The sequence below is a fragment of the Cebidichthys violaceus genome, unplaced genomic scaffold (genome assembly GCF_023349555.1).
Source record: "Cebidichthys violaceus isolate CVI_PGR_0920_01 unplaced genomic scaffold, fCebVio1.0.p SCAF_34, whole genome shotgun sequence".
NCBI classification, from domain to species: Eukaryota; Metazoa; Chordata; class Actinopteri; order Perciformes; family Stichaeidae; genus Cebidichthys; species Cebidichthys violaceus.
Window position 1 is genome coordinate 550,354 of NW_027176528.1, and position 14,628 is coordinate 564,981.

Below are 14,628 nucleotides of genomic sequence, written 5' to 3' on the forward strand. Positions count from 1 at the left end.
TGACGGACAGGAAGCGCGTGGCGTCCACTGAACCTCCCGAACGAAGACATCAGATGTGTGCGGAGCGACTCGGACGTTCCTCACATTAATACATGAAACGCTGCTTCAAGTTTGACTATGTCATCTCCTTGCTTGCTCGTCTTCTGCAATGCATTGCTGTAATGTCCCCCTACTGTCGCTTTGGCGCCACCGGCGGTTCATTTTCAATGAACCGGCGCTCCCACATGTGCCCACGCTGAGGGAAACAGAGCCCCGTGTGTTCTCATAAAGAGGGAGACGCTCGCTGAAATGAAACGGAAACGAAAAGAGGAAAACAATAAAAAGTTAGAAGTTTTCCCGGGCAATTACTGATCTACAACGTCTGCAGCAAGCTGCGAGGCAGATGTGATCAATGTGAGGGGGGGGTTGCATCCTAAAGGGCTAACTTGACATTTAAGATCGGTCTCAGTGTTATCTTTTTTTTTAATCACTTTGTATTGGATTTTAACCCATTTCTGTTTTAAGATAGAGGGATTGAAAAAGAAAAGAACATGTTCCACCCCGCGTAGCTCAGTAAAGTACAAAGGCAAATTGAAATGTCAAAGCATGCCTTTTAGGCCCACACTCGCGTTCTGAATTAAAGGCAAATGTCTTTTAACGCCAGGAGACCGTCATTTGAAAGCCCAGGTGGCCCGGTGGCTTCGCTGGCAAGTTACCTGCAGTAACACTGATTTTCATATTATATAATGTTTCATATTTCAACACATGCTGATGCCTGTTTCTCTCCTCTGGTTCAACTCATTCTCCACCGCCTCCTTCTAGAGAGTCCATCTACTGTACATACACTATTAGCTAATAGTGATGGAAGTTTGGATCTTGTCCCGGCATGAATACTAACAGTGTATATATATATATATATATATATATATATATATATATATATATATATATATTTTGTGTAGTGATTAAAGCGGAGCTTTGTGCGTACTGTACTGCAGGAGACATACAAGAGAAAGAGAGAAGGTTGGTGTGAAGCGTTTCATCTGTGTTTGAAGGCTATTGTGAATAGGATGTGATATTTACATAATGCCGCCGCTCAAACCGAATATTTAGGGTTCCTACCTCCTGTTGGAATATTAATGAGCATTCAAAGTGGAGTACTTATAAAAAGGTTAAAGGGCCGCGGATGATAAACTGTGACAACTGGATAAAGGAGAGGGAGACGGAGGACACTTCTTCTTTAAAAAAAAAAAAAAAAAGGTATTTAACATTACCCCAAAGACTTTTAGGGCACATAGGGGCGTGATGGTTTATGTATTCACTGTGCCAATGTCCGCCTAAGCTTTAAACTTAAAAACACTTGGCACAGTTGAGGCAGGGAGCCGCTGGACAGGCTGCTGGCAGGCTGTGGAACAGATGGTTTCCTGCTTTATAGTTGTGGTTTGGCTACAACCAGGCCACCAATATAGACATATACAGGATATGAAAGCTGGAGAGAGTGGCTAAAGCTGCTGTGGCGTTGTGTTAGCCGCATTACCTGAGGTCTGTTCACTGGTGGAAAGTTTTAGTGTAAAGACGACACGGATGGCCACATTTAACTTCTTTGTTTCACTATGAACTCGCCTACATAACTACACAACAGTTGATTCAGCCGTAATAACAACATGATCACAGTGCACACGTAGTGCATCATCCACGTATCTCCCTAAAATGACATTCCCCTACAACAAAACTGCATTGTGGGAAACAAATTTTGTTGCAGATTTCGTTTGTTTTTGACGTATCACAAATACGCATCTAATGATATTCTGAAAAAGTCAGTGGAAAAAAGACGTTGGTGTGGTGGACAGGTCAAACGAACACAGGACTTTTACACAGGAGACCAATGTCCTTGAAAGTAAGTGTTCACTCATTTTAATTTATGTTCATTTATGCATTTCTTTCCAATATTCACTGTTCTTCTCGCTGGTCCTGAGGAAAATATCGACACTTTTAATTGCTAAATGTTCGTTCACTAGCTAGTCGCTAACTGTGTCTGTAGCGGTAGCATACAGCGCTAAAAACAGCTGCCTGCTGTGGCTGTAAACAAAGCTGATGAGAGCGGTAAGAATGAGCCAAAACAGAATAGTTGAGTGCCTTAAAACCGAAACAACGAGCTAAAAGATGCTAAAACACTCCGCAGAGCTAAGATAAGCTAGCTAACGCGTGACGGGACGTCCTTAGAGGGAAAGATGCCTCTCAGTCTAAACCTGGAATCATATCGACACCCGTGTTAATTACTGCTGATGCAGTTTCCACATGATACTGTCTTTATGTGACATTTGACAAGAGGTCACAGCACAGAGCTGCCACCCTGGCAACCAGGCATCAGTTTTTGTTTGCCGCAAGTGTTTGCAATTTTCAGCTTTCACCTTATATTTTGAGCAATTAAGATACTATGCAGTTATAAGTCAGCTTGATAATGAAAATGAACCATAAAAGAACAACAGCTTCATTACAGTGACTGTGTTTTATCTGATATACTTTACAGAATTTGAATCATAAGTGTTATTAGTTCACGCGTCCACCCTTAGTTTCTGCTATACAAACTACAAGTAGTGCATGTACAAGTACATGTAGAGGATGGATGAACTTGTACTTGTATAGTGCCTTTCTGGTCTAGTCTTGCAGACCATAAGTGCCAACTGCCCATCACAGAACATTCACACACCGAAGAGCAATTTGGGGTTAAGCTGATTCCCACCACAGACCCATTGGCCCCAAAGGGACCATTGGATAGCTGATTCCCTTGCCCTGCATGTTTTGCCTATTTTTAACCTGTCAAAAAGTGCTTGCCACCGATGGCGACCGAAGGCCAAGAATTGGTTGCCTGTATCTCAAAATGGTTGCCAATGGCAACCTGGCAACCATTACTGTGGCGCCCTGCGGTAGTTATAGTTCAGCCCAAATGCACTTAGTTTTTAGTCTGCTGATGCTGATTAGAATAAAACATTCAAATTCTGTTCTCACTCATCAGGGGGTTCACTGTTTTTGTTATGGAAACCGAGGCAAGGCTGGCAAGCTAATGTGCTCATAATAATGCAGGTTATTTCCATGTTCTCCCTCCAATATAACTCCATCAAAACAGTGAAACAAAGAACGGCTCTTTAGCATTGCCTAACATCTACTACAAAGACTCCTTGATATTACTGACTATATTGACGTTTATCTTGAGAAGAGGATTATAAGCGTGACTGAAATAACAGATTTCTAGCTATGGACAATAGTGACAGCAGGAATACTACCGTCAGTGTTTGTAGTGGCAGCTTCTGCAGCAGCACATTCTCTAAAGTGTCAAATCTCACTGAACTCCTTTGTGTCAACATGAAATATGTGCAGCTGAGGCTGCAGGTTGCGCTCCTTCCTCTCTGCGTGAGGCTTCACAGGGCCGTGCCCTCACTTCACCAAGTTCTAGTCTGCCAGCTGTTCCACAAAGATAACAGAACAGTAAAACTCTTAACATCGGTGACGTCGAGCTCAACCGACCAGGAGCTGACGTGAAGTCTTCCTCAAGCTGCTATGGAGCAGACATTATCCAAGCTGTCCTCCTCATCTTCTACCTCCTTTGAGGAGGTTGTGTCTTCAGCCCCGTTTGTCTGGTGGGTAACACAATACTTCTACTCAATATTAACAAATACACGTTGTCATGAAATGAATTGCCCAATGTGTCCCGGTACAAAAACGTTTTATTCCCAGACAGAATTTGGGTTTCTTCAAAATGTTCAGTATATTTAAGTCTGGGATTCACCTGAGACCCCAAAGAAAACGTCTGTAAAAATGCTTCTGAAAAAAATGGTATTAAAGGGATGGTTAGGATTTTTTGTATGAGGTACTTATACACAGTCAGTGTATTAGCTAAACAGAGTATCAGCACTGGAGAAAAGCAATGCACTGCTGTGGACGGGGGCAGCAGCTAACCCTATTTCAGACACCTACAAAATAAGCTCACCTAATTGCACACTACATTTAGAAGATTTTCTAAGCTCTACCAGTGAGCTTAGAAAGAGACATAAGCTTTTTTTTTAACTGTTAGAACACGGGAGTTGCTGCCTCCGTCGGTTAGTTCATTTCTGTTATTGTGTGACTTTGGTAAAAACCAAACTAACCCCAACCTCGGTGTTCTGTGAGGTCAAATTTCTGCTTTTTGTCAATGGAGTCTGAAGGGAGCATACTGTAGATAGCAGCTTTGGTTCCCTATTGGAAAGGTCAGTTTGACAGCAAGGTAAAGCAGATCAAATATTGTAAATATAGCAAACATGTTATATACATTTTTTTTAGGTGCCCCTGCCCACAGCAGTACTTTACTGCTCTCCAGCTGGTACTCTTGTCTGTTTCTACAAACTGGGTCCGTGCTGACCGCCGTGTACCGTCTACTACTACACGGACTGTGGAGAAGTACCTCAAACAACCCCACTTCAAAACACCCAAACTATCCCTTTAAGGAGAAGGCATTTCTAAGCTTTTGCTCTACAATCAAGAGAACCAGCTAAGACAAGACATATGGCTCGTCCATATGGACACAGCATGAAAGACTAAAAAATAAAGTAAACAACAACATATACAACCAACACTTGTGGGATATAAAGTCCATCTTATGGGGAGGATTTAATAAAGCAAACAAGAATTGAACTCTTGTTTATATGCCCAGATTTGTCAATTGAAACACTGAGTGCACCCTGACGGCTGAGCTGTTGAGCGACATCCCTCCTGTGAGTCTCGCTGATTACTGGCCTTTCATCATCTGTGGCACAGTGAGGACTCCACTACCTATCCTGTTCTGCACCTCAGGATTCAGTGCATTCTACCGGCACTCCGTGATCCATTCACCCTTATTAATTTCACCGCACAGTGGGCTCTGAAGCCCATTTGGCTCCGGCGTAATCTCTCATGACTTTCACGCGCCGTACTTCATCAGAACTTCTTACAGAATGTTTGTAACGGCGATGAATGAAGACTTTACTTTCTCCCCATTGTGTTTTAATGAACTTTCTAAATTGCATCTAAATGGCGTCTTCTCCTGCGTGGCTCTCTCAGAGTAAAAACAAGACGAGACGAACTCAGCGGCATGTGAACGAACTCATCAATCTTCCTGATTGTGTTTTCAAAAGAGAGCGATTTTTTGGGTTTTTTTAACCATTAATCGTGAAGTGCTTTGAGCCTCATTGGTAAAATGCAGAAATGTACTATTTTCTACCTTGTGAGTGTCTGATTGCTTCTTTTTCTCTCACACCAAACACCAATTTGTCTCGTCTCGTCTTCATATCTTCAAAGAAGGGAAGTCTAAAAGGACCCACGAGCGCAAGTCTAACACGCACGGCTTGGGAAAATGGCGGCTCACATTGTTCTTTACAGGGGACAAATAAGCCTTCTGCTTCATGCAAATGAGCGGCAGACACGTCTCAAGTACAAAACAAATTAGCGACGCATCCATCACATATTCGAGGCCCGGGAGTGAGCCATGTACTCAGATGGGAGGATGCATTGAGATCGGCCGGGCACAGCCATATAATTTATAGACTCGGCAACCGGAGAGCCAATGCAATCATTCTTATGAGGCTGATTCCCCCAATCTATCACTCGCAGAGCCAGCCCGTCCCGAGCAGTTTTTAAAGACTGTTTATGTGATAGATCTTGGGAACAGGGGAACGCCTCGCAGGTTCAATAACCCGCCGGGGCTGAGTTGTCCAGCATCCAGGGCGCTGAGTTACGGGGACGAGAGCTATCGCTGCTGCGTGCTGGCAGAGCGATCGCAAACAATCCTGGTCTCCCTGCCAGCGATAGGAAGAAGAAAAAAAAAACAAAAAACCTCAGAGGGTTTTTAAAAAACAAACTCTGAGCAAGCTGTTGTGTACGAACATACAATGTGAAATATAAATGAATGTCGAGATGTTTCCCAATTCCATACTTGTCTTTATCGAGACAAGATATTCTATCGCCGTTTGTCTTTATGAATATTCTTCATCGTTTGATATTTTTCCTGTCTTCTGTCACACACACACACACACACACACACACACACACACACACACACACACACACACACACACACACATCACGCAATACAGAGCAACTAGCAGTAATCTAGCCGGCGTCGCCGGAGCTGTTGAGTACGTGGCATTTCTACTGGGATTCAGCGTTTGCCAGATTGAAGGCGAACACTTTAAAAGCTGGACAAAGTGGCACATTAAACCGTTTAGCGACCTCACTGATGCTTCAGAGGCAGACGTGACAGTAGACATTTTAAATCCAAGACTTGTTTGGGGGGTTTTGCCCCCCCCAGCTCAGGACAGAGTTTGATTGCAGATCTGCGTCGTCCTCATTACTTGTCTTTGAAAATGTGAGTGGCTTCCACTTCAACCGCGACATAGGAACTTGTCAAAGTACTCCATCTGAAGTATAAGGCTCACTTTGAGCTGGATCAAAGCACGTCAGTGTTCCAACTCCGAATATATCTCCAGCGACCAAAAAAATAAATAAATAAAGCTCTATTTTGAGAACAGGCGGTTTTCATGGACTGACTACGTGACAGAGAAGCCCACGCAATGCAGAGCAAGTAGTTGTAGTCGTACGTAGTTTGATTTTTCAGATAAGAGTCACCATTTACTCAACCCACAAGTGTTGATAAACCGGGATTCAATTAGCTCTCACAAAAGCTATCTAACTGGATTTGCGCTTCAAAATGATGATTAGCCAAGAAAAGGCGTGGAGCTAAACGGCACGACGTGAAGCGAATCCACTGATGAGGCCCTCCTCTTTGAAGTATGGATCACATGTATGTGGGAATGATGCATAAAGATTCAGCGCAACTTCCCATCTTTCACCTCATTCATTTAGGTTGATGGCTAATTTCACAGATTACACAGCGATCTGTCAAATTAGAGAGCTCATTTACATATTCATTTTTTCAGCAGGCTACATTAAAAGCCTCTTTATACGTACTTGAATGTGATTCTTTATTTTTAAGCCCTATTTAAAAGGTGCTGAATTCAAAATTCAGAACATATCCATCGCCTTCACGCGGCTCTCAACAGCTAGCAGTGCTAACAGAGCTAACGGTGGCTAACCCGAATATCGAGTGGAGAGCCTTTAAAGACTGCTGATTGATAAAAACTAAATCACTGATCACTTCTCAGAAGTTTGATGATGATGATGATGATCATGAATGGAGGATAATAACAATGCTATAATTAGCCACCTGTGCCTGTCGGAGAGCCTCGTTGGTGTTGCCAGGCAATCGACGTGATCGTTCCCTCGCTGTCATTTTATTCATTGAAAGGTGTGAAAACTGGTGGAGCAGGAAGTATTGATGTGCAAACAGCTGATGAAGGGTCCGTGTGATTCTTTGGCGGTGTGAAATCCCTCCCTCCTTCACTACTTCCTGTCCTGACAGACACGCGACAGTGAGAAGTAAACTGAATCATGAATCGATTGCACAGAATTATGAAATCATTGCAGGAGGAGAGATGTTGTGTGTCAACATCCATAAACATAAATGTATGTATGAGAGCATAAATAGTCAATATTATGATGAAGTATTATTTCAGGTATGTATTTTCTTGAACTGTTGTTTTTATTCTATACATCAACGCAATTATGTTTGACCCACATTCCTAACTGTATCATTTCTAATCTTATTGAATTATTTCTGCTTTCATATCTTTGTAAAACATATATTTTTTTTTGTGCTTTATAAATGAAGTTGTTATCATTATCAATACACAGCGACCTAACTGTCTGCAATCTAGTTGCATTGTGGGACAGAGCTGTAACTCCGTCCGCACAAAGTCAGAATTGTGCATACGCAGCTTGTCAGACACAGAGTTGTATGTTGAAACTGTACTTTTTTCCCCTGCCGGGGTAGAGATTTTATCGAGCATAACATCTGGCTTCATGATAGACGGTGTTGTGCCCGCTGCTTAAAGACTTCATGTCACTGTAATTTTCAGCCGCGGGCTTTTTTTTGTCACTCAAGAACCTTAAAAGCGATGATGTGACTATAAATGCCTTGAAGGTAGTGGGTGTCAGACACAGCCGCACGCTCAGATGTACTTTCGCTTGTCATCTTGAAACAGGATCCTAAAATTGGCATTTCAAAAAATAAAAAGTCCTTTGCACTTACATGAATCACACGTAAGTCACACTTCAGAGAGACTTCCTGTCGAGATCCGCGCTGCGTACGATCGGTGTAAAGCCACGACGGCGCGGCGCAGCGCAGCGCGAGAACTATTGCACCTTCTCTGACACGACCTCCCGTCGCGAGGAGGAATGTCACGGGAACCGACGCTCCGCCACCGAGTTGATTCAAAAAAAATTACGAAAACCTGACGGCACTCGCTATGTCCCGGATAAATATTGAATGAATACGGGTGTTTGAAGCAATATAACATCCTGACAAATACCAGAAAGCAAAAAGGTAACAAAGCAGTTTATGTTGAAGTACAGGGGATTTATTATTTAACCTTTTTTACCCGGGCTTGGACCAGGTATCAAGGATCATGAAACGTCTGATATTTGTACCAACGACTACATTTCTAGGATAATGACATCCATAACACTGACACGGCTTCTTCCTGTCCACAGCTGTGATCTGCATGTGGGTGGACCTGACACGTCCGAGGACCGGCGAGGACATGAACGTCCACGCGGGCCTTGTTAAACTCATTGTTAAACTCAGGCGAGACCCCCGGAGCTCAGGCCCACACGAAATCTGCTGCCGCGTCCTAATTGGATTTCATATCTTGGCTCGTGGCACAAGGACACAGCTATGATATGAAGAGTGTGTGTGTGTGTGTGTGTGTGTGTGTGTGTGTGTGTGTGTGTGTGTGTGTGTGTGTTGGTGGGGGGGGGGGGGGGGGGCATTTAGGAGGATAACAGTGAGCCGTTTAAGACCTCAGTGCCGGACAATGGGGGGGGGGGGGGGGGGTCAGACATGGAGAGATTAGAGCTTTTTTTTGACGCAGAGCAGTTTTGAAGTACTTAATCCTGACTATGATCCCCGCTTGATTCGCTGATTTCCCACACAGGTTCGCCGTGAGCTGAAGGCAAAGCGCAGCGGGCCGAGCCGCGGCAGACGACCGCGGTGTCAGCTCGCCGTTGCTATAAATTTTGGGGAAATTCGTACACAATGTCGATTTCAAATGCAGCGAGCCGCCCGTTTGTTTTTTCCCCTCGAAAAGTGCAAAGACAGGCCGTGAAAGAGAAAAGGGCAGCACACATGGATCCAGAAAATGTCTTTTTGCACACGGCAGCTCTCAAGGCAGCATAATGTGAGGCTGACTATTCTAAAGGAATGTAATCCAAGCTCTGTTTGTTGTCACTGTAAGACAAATGTGTCTCCGTAAGCCGGCTCCGGTTGAATATTGTTTTTCAGACGTATCTTTCGGAGTGCAGGAAACCTTGTTCTTTGATTTGTCCATGTGTCAATATTTCTCCTGGGATAAACCGCTTTGTCTCACCTCCTCCTTCTCTGTCACCAGAAAAACAAACGTCATTACAGAGGAGTGCGTGTGACGAGCCGTGTTTTCCACGACACAATTCGGTACTAACAGGACACGTGAGGTTCTGCCTTTGCTCTGTTTGATCTGTGCGACACCGCTTTGAAGTCCGCTAATCGCCTGTCCTTTTTCCCGTCCGGTCTGTTTCCTTTCCGTCGGCTGCTGGAGCCAATCAGCTGCCTTCTCTAATTGCCTTCATTGATCCTCATTGGTTGAAAGTCCCCCACATGACTGTGCCCCGCCGCGTTGACCGTTTTGTAGATGGTGAAAAATCAAACAGTGGGCAGCGTGAATCCAGATCAGTGAAAGGCGTGATTGGACGCGTTGAGTTGGCGATATCGCCTACTTCTGTCCGCCAATCAGAGTGGAGCAACGCTTGATTGGACGCTGTGTGTCGTCTGGTCACCGTCATTCATTCTGGTCAAACCTGATGAAAATACTGAACATACTTCAGATTCGGGGCCTGGTTTTCACAGATAATGCAGGTTTGTAAGAGCTTGGGTCTTATTTATCAGTTTACAGACGTCCTGGTTTATCTTTGACTGGACTTGCAGTGTAGTTGTGCATTCAAAATGTTCCTATGCAATGAAGGATCATTACTGATATTTTCAGGTGTCTATATCTATCTGGTTATTAATAACCGTCACTACGCTTCGAACTATGACCAGTTTGTTGGTCATAGTTTTGTATTCGTGCGAAAATGATGCCAATGGAAAGTCAATTAGGATTGCTTAATCGTGGTGGAGACACAAATGAAATGCACCCATGTGAGGACACAACAGTCGGAGCAAGTGATGTACTTCATAATATGAAAAAAAGACGAGCGGAGGTGGATGGGTCTGACAAGCAGGACTGTCAACCGGTGGACCGGGGTTCAAAATGGTAGTGGATCTAACCGTTTGTGGTTTTCTTGCCTTAGTTTAAGCTCAACCATGATGAATCCTTAACTCGACAAAGTGGTTTTGTTGAGTTTGTTGGGTTTTGAGTTTTATTTTAACGTTGGGGGAAAAAAAAAAAAAGAAGCAATTTGTGTCCCTGAACACAAAACCAATAGATTGTATTATTTCACAAACCAGAATATGAATCTAAAAGGGCAATAAATAGTGAATCAATTTGCTTATTTGTCATTTGCTGATTTCTGTGACACGTATAACGCCCTGCATCCTAAACCCGTGCGGTGTGACGGCCGCGGCCTCATTTTGTGAGCCTCCTGCTTCGTGGCTTGGTCCCATTGTTGCGTCCTGATGGTGAACATCAGGCCGACAAAGACAGCTGACGGATGAAGAGTTGGCTTCAGTGCAGGGGGGGGGGGGGGGGGGGGGGGGTCACGGAGGAGCACCCGGCACCATGGGCACAGGAGGCTGTGCAGCAGCAAGTGATGGCTGCTGATGATGTCTCACAGCCCAGCACAGAGAACACCACATGCGCCCTGCTCACTCACGCTTATCAGATTCTGACTGCCCGGAATAGTGAAAGAGCAATCAATCAATCAATCAATCACAAATAACTAAGGTGATTAAAGATGATCCTATTAAACAACTGGACATTTACATATTTCATTCTTAGATGAACATAAACATTCAGCCTTGTGTTCCAAACATTGCTGAGTCTGATTGTTGAGTCACGCGCACCACGCGCACGCTGCATCCGAAGCCACCGACACAAATGTCACACTCCTTCAGCCCCAGCTTTGGGTGCGCGCGAGATGAAGTGGAGACAATGCGGATGCTGCCTCGATCGTGACTCGGAACAAAAAAAACGAAGGCGCTAATTATTGCGTTACCTGTCCTCTCATTATCTCACATCATCTGTAATACAAAAAATACAAATAAAACACGCACCTCCTTGCAGCCACTTTAACAATTTGTGTTCATTTCTAGAAGCAGGTCGTAAAAACAGGGTGATCTCCCGAGACTATACGCACGGCAAAGTTGAGCAACTGATGCGCCATCGAAGCACAATTGTCTCCAGAGTGTCCTCGTCTTAACCGCAGCCAGAGAGCAGGACAGTGCAGAGGAGAGCCTCTTTAATCTCTCCCCGTACAGATAATATAATAATAAGGAGCGCGACGTGATGTGAATGAAATCTCGCCACTGCGCCAAGTGTGTGGCTCCTCATCCAACAACGTCCAAGCTGGACACGGCAGGAACTGAGCCAGAGGGACGCAGGTTACAACATAAATAAAGGGTTTCAAATCAAACCCTCGTAGGGGTTTATAACGGGGGACGCTGACACGGATATCCCCCAAAACCATCTCCATCTCAAAAAGTGCTGTGCGTCAATGCGCATTACCCGCTCACCAGACCCGCACAAGTTTAGAGCAGAGCCGCTGCTGATGCGGAGTCACATGGAAACGCAGAGAAGTTCCCTCCAGCGGGGAATAAACATTCGCGCAGCTTACCTTGATGGTCTTCGTGGACTGGCATTTGACTTGATGCGATACGCTGGCGGTTTGGTTCATCTTGAGACACAAGACAGTCCTCCGTATCCAAGTGAGACAAACCAGCCGGAGAGAGAGAGAGAGAGAGAGAGCGAGCCCCCTGTACAACTCTGCAGCGAGGGATGGAGGATCTCGGTGCTCTCGCTCTTTGCTCGGTGCGCGTCTGAAGAAGCGTGCGACCGCGTCTGACAGCTGCCGTATGCGTGTGCCTCGCGCAGCGCAGTATAGGTAGGGGTGTGTGTGTGTGTGTGTGTGTGTGTGTGTGTGTGTGTGTGTGTGTGTGTGTGTGTGTGTGTGCACTAAATGACCGGCGATGATTAGTAACCAGGGGCGACCGCGAGTTGGCCACGTGATAGTGAAACTCCCTGCTATGACAGTGTCCCAAACAAGCACGTAATGCAACAAATGAGCACCGACTGACACCTCGTTTTTTTTTTCTATTTTTTTTTTTCAAAAAAACACACCCGGGATGCAGCTTTACTGTGCAAACACACACACACACACACACACACACACACACACACACACACACACATATAAAATGTCATTATGTATATTTTCTCATTATATCTGATAAGCAGCATTGCACAAACAATAATTCAATGTAGTCTGGACCCAAACACAAATATAACACCTTGAAATACTGATGCAGGACCGTCATTACTGAGCCCTGCATCACGGCAGGTCGTGAAGTCACGAAGTGCACTCATTTGGTGTTCCATACCGTGTGTCCCAAAGTGCTGTTGTGCTTTTGTTGCCTAAACCTTAACTTTGTGATGTTTTTCAAGCAATAGATATTATTTTGTGACTATTTCACGAAGTGCCTTGATAACTTGTGTTGCATTATGAGATGCTCAGAGCAGTTGACGTTGTGTAGAGAGTGAAACATTCTAGTTACAGAGGAAGGCTTGGTGGATAGGTTGGGTCAAACAAACACAGGACTTTCACCCAGGAGACCACTGTTCCTGTGTGAAACCAAGTCGACATTGACTTATTCAACCTTAATTTAGTTTCTTGACTCACCTACTTAACTAACGGCGCATACTTCAGTTACTTCAGTTAACAAGCATACCCATTTCCACCCGAATCATGCTCTTTATAAACCCAACCAAGTACTTTCTATCCTGAAAGTTTGTCTTCAAAACACACTGTATGCATGTAAAATGCGGAAACTGTACATCTGTTTCCTGTGAACGTGGACGTTTTCCTCAGATGTACGGAGCTTGTTAGCGTCTTTAAGCTCATTGTTTTGGTTGTCCAGCCCACACCAGAACAGAGTGAAAGAAAAGAGTGTCTGTTGGACTTAAATTTGTCAAGTCCCCGCATACAAGACTTCAAGACTTTTTGAATGCTGCTGCTGCTCCGTGTCTGCGTGCTGAAGTAGAACAGGGACGTCGCGATACCAGGAATTTAGAAGACGACACCACCACTACCAGTGAAATTCTACGATTCTTGATACCCAGTTTGATACCACAGTAAAAAATAAACAAAACAATAAATCCCATGTAAAGGGAAAAGGGATTATTAGTTTGATCCGCCTCAAGTTTCTCGTCCAAGACTACATTTTAAAAAAGATTACATTTGAACACATCATAAAGTTATAATTTACCTTCCTCTCCATTACTCATGCTAACTAAATTGAGCTTAAACAAATCATAATGTAATTGAATGCAAGTTGTTGCTGCCTTCTGGCTGCTAACGGCTAACGTACTACTTTTAATTGTATTAATATATTCCAAATTCACAAATTGGTTTTGATTTCTCATTATGCACACCACACACACAACAGTTAGCAGCGTTATTATTATTATATTCTGCCCACAGTCATATAAACCAGCTTGTCAAGTTTGCAATTAATTTGATTAAACACAAATGTAGTCAGGTACAGTATATACACCATGTGAGCGCACTATCAGGGGGAGGAAATGAAGGTAATAAAATCAGATTAGATGACTACATGGGGCCTCAGGATTAATGAAGGAGCCACGTAAGGCTCTTATCATTTTAGCTTACACAGAGCTTAAGTGGCACAGATTACCGAACCCATTTTTAAACCAATCGCTAAACACAAATTGATACACACTGAACCTGGGGCCTTCAGGGCCCCCTGGTGTCTAGGGCTACAATAAATAGGTATTCTGTGGTCAGACAGACATCAGTATATAGTCAGCCCATCTATATATTGGGATGTCTAACTACAATCTACGCAGTTAAATCTCTTTAATTTAGTGACATCAGCAAAACATACCTGTGTGTGTTTATGGAATCATAGGAGAGCGTTATTTGAATTCGTAGCTTGTTTGAATCTGTTGCATCAGAAGCTACTGTTCTTTGGTGTATGATTAAGTAGATTGTGAATTTCTGTCTCAACAGCAGTCAAGTACAAGGCCACGTACATCTGTGAATTTCAAGTGATTCCACAACAAGTGCAATAACACACGCACAGAGTATGAATAATGAGGCACTTAAGAGGGCTAGAATGTTATAGTGGTGCTTGACAATGGACAGTAATTACAAGCCTTAGGTGCAATGTTAGTTCTGCTTGTAAATTTTTGCTTTCTACATGTTGCGTTGCCAGGTAATGGAAACAAATACAGATATTATCTTCACAATGTGCTCAGTTCATATTCATTACTATTCATCTTCATCCCTAACATCGTGTCGGGGGGCTGTTCA

General features: G+C 43.9%; 1 protein-coding gene across 1 annotated transcript in view; it reads right to left on the reverse strand.

Moving 5' to 3' along the window:
* LOC137883609 (inactive dipeptidyl peptidase 10-like) overlaps nt 1–12,197 on the reverse strand; it is a 183,253-nt gene extending 171,056 nt beyond the window's left edge. Inside the window, exon 1 of the mRNA XM_068725155.1 lies at nt 11,914–12,197. Coding sequence (XP_068581256.1) covers nt 11,914–11,973 — 60 coding nt within the window. The 5' untranslated portion in view covers nt 11,974–12,197. The remainder of the gene's footprint in view (nt 1–11,913) is intronic.
* Nucleotides 12,198–14,628: the final 2,431 nt, after the last annotated feature.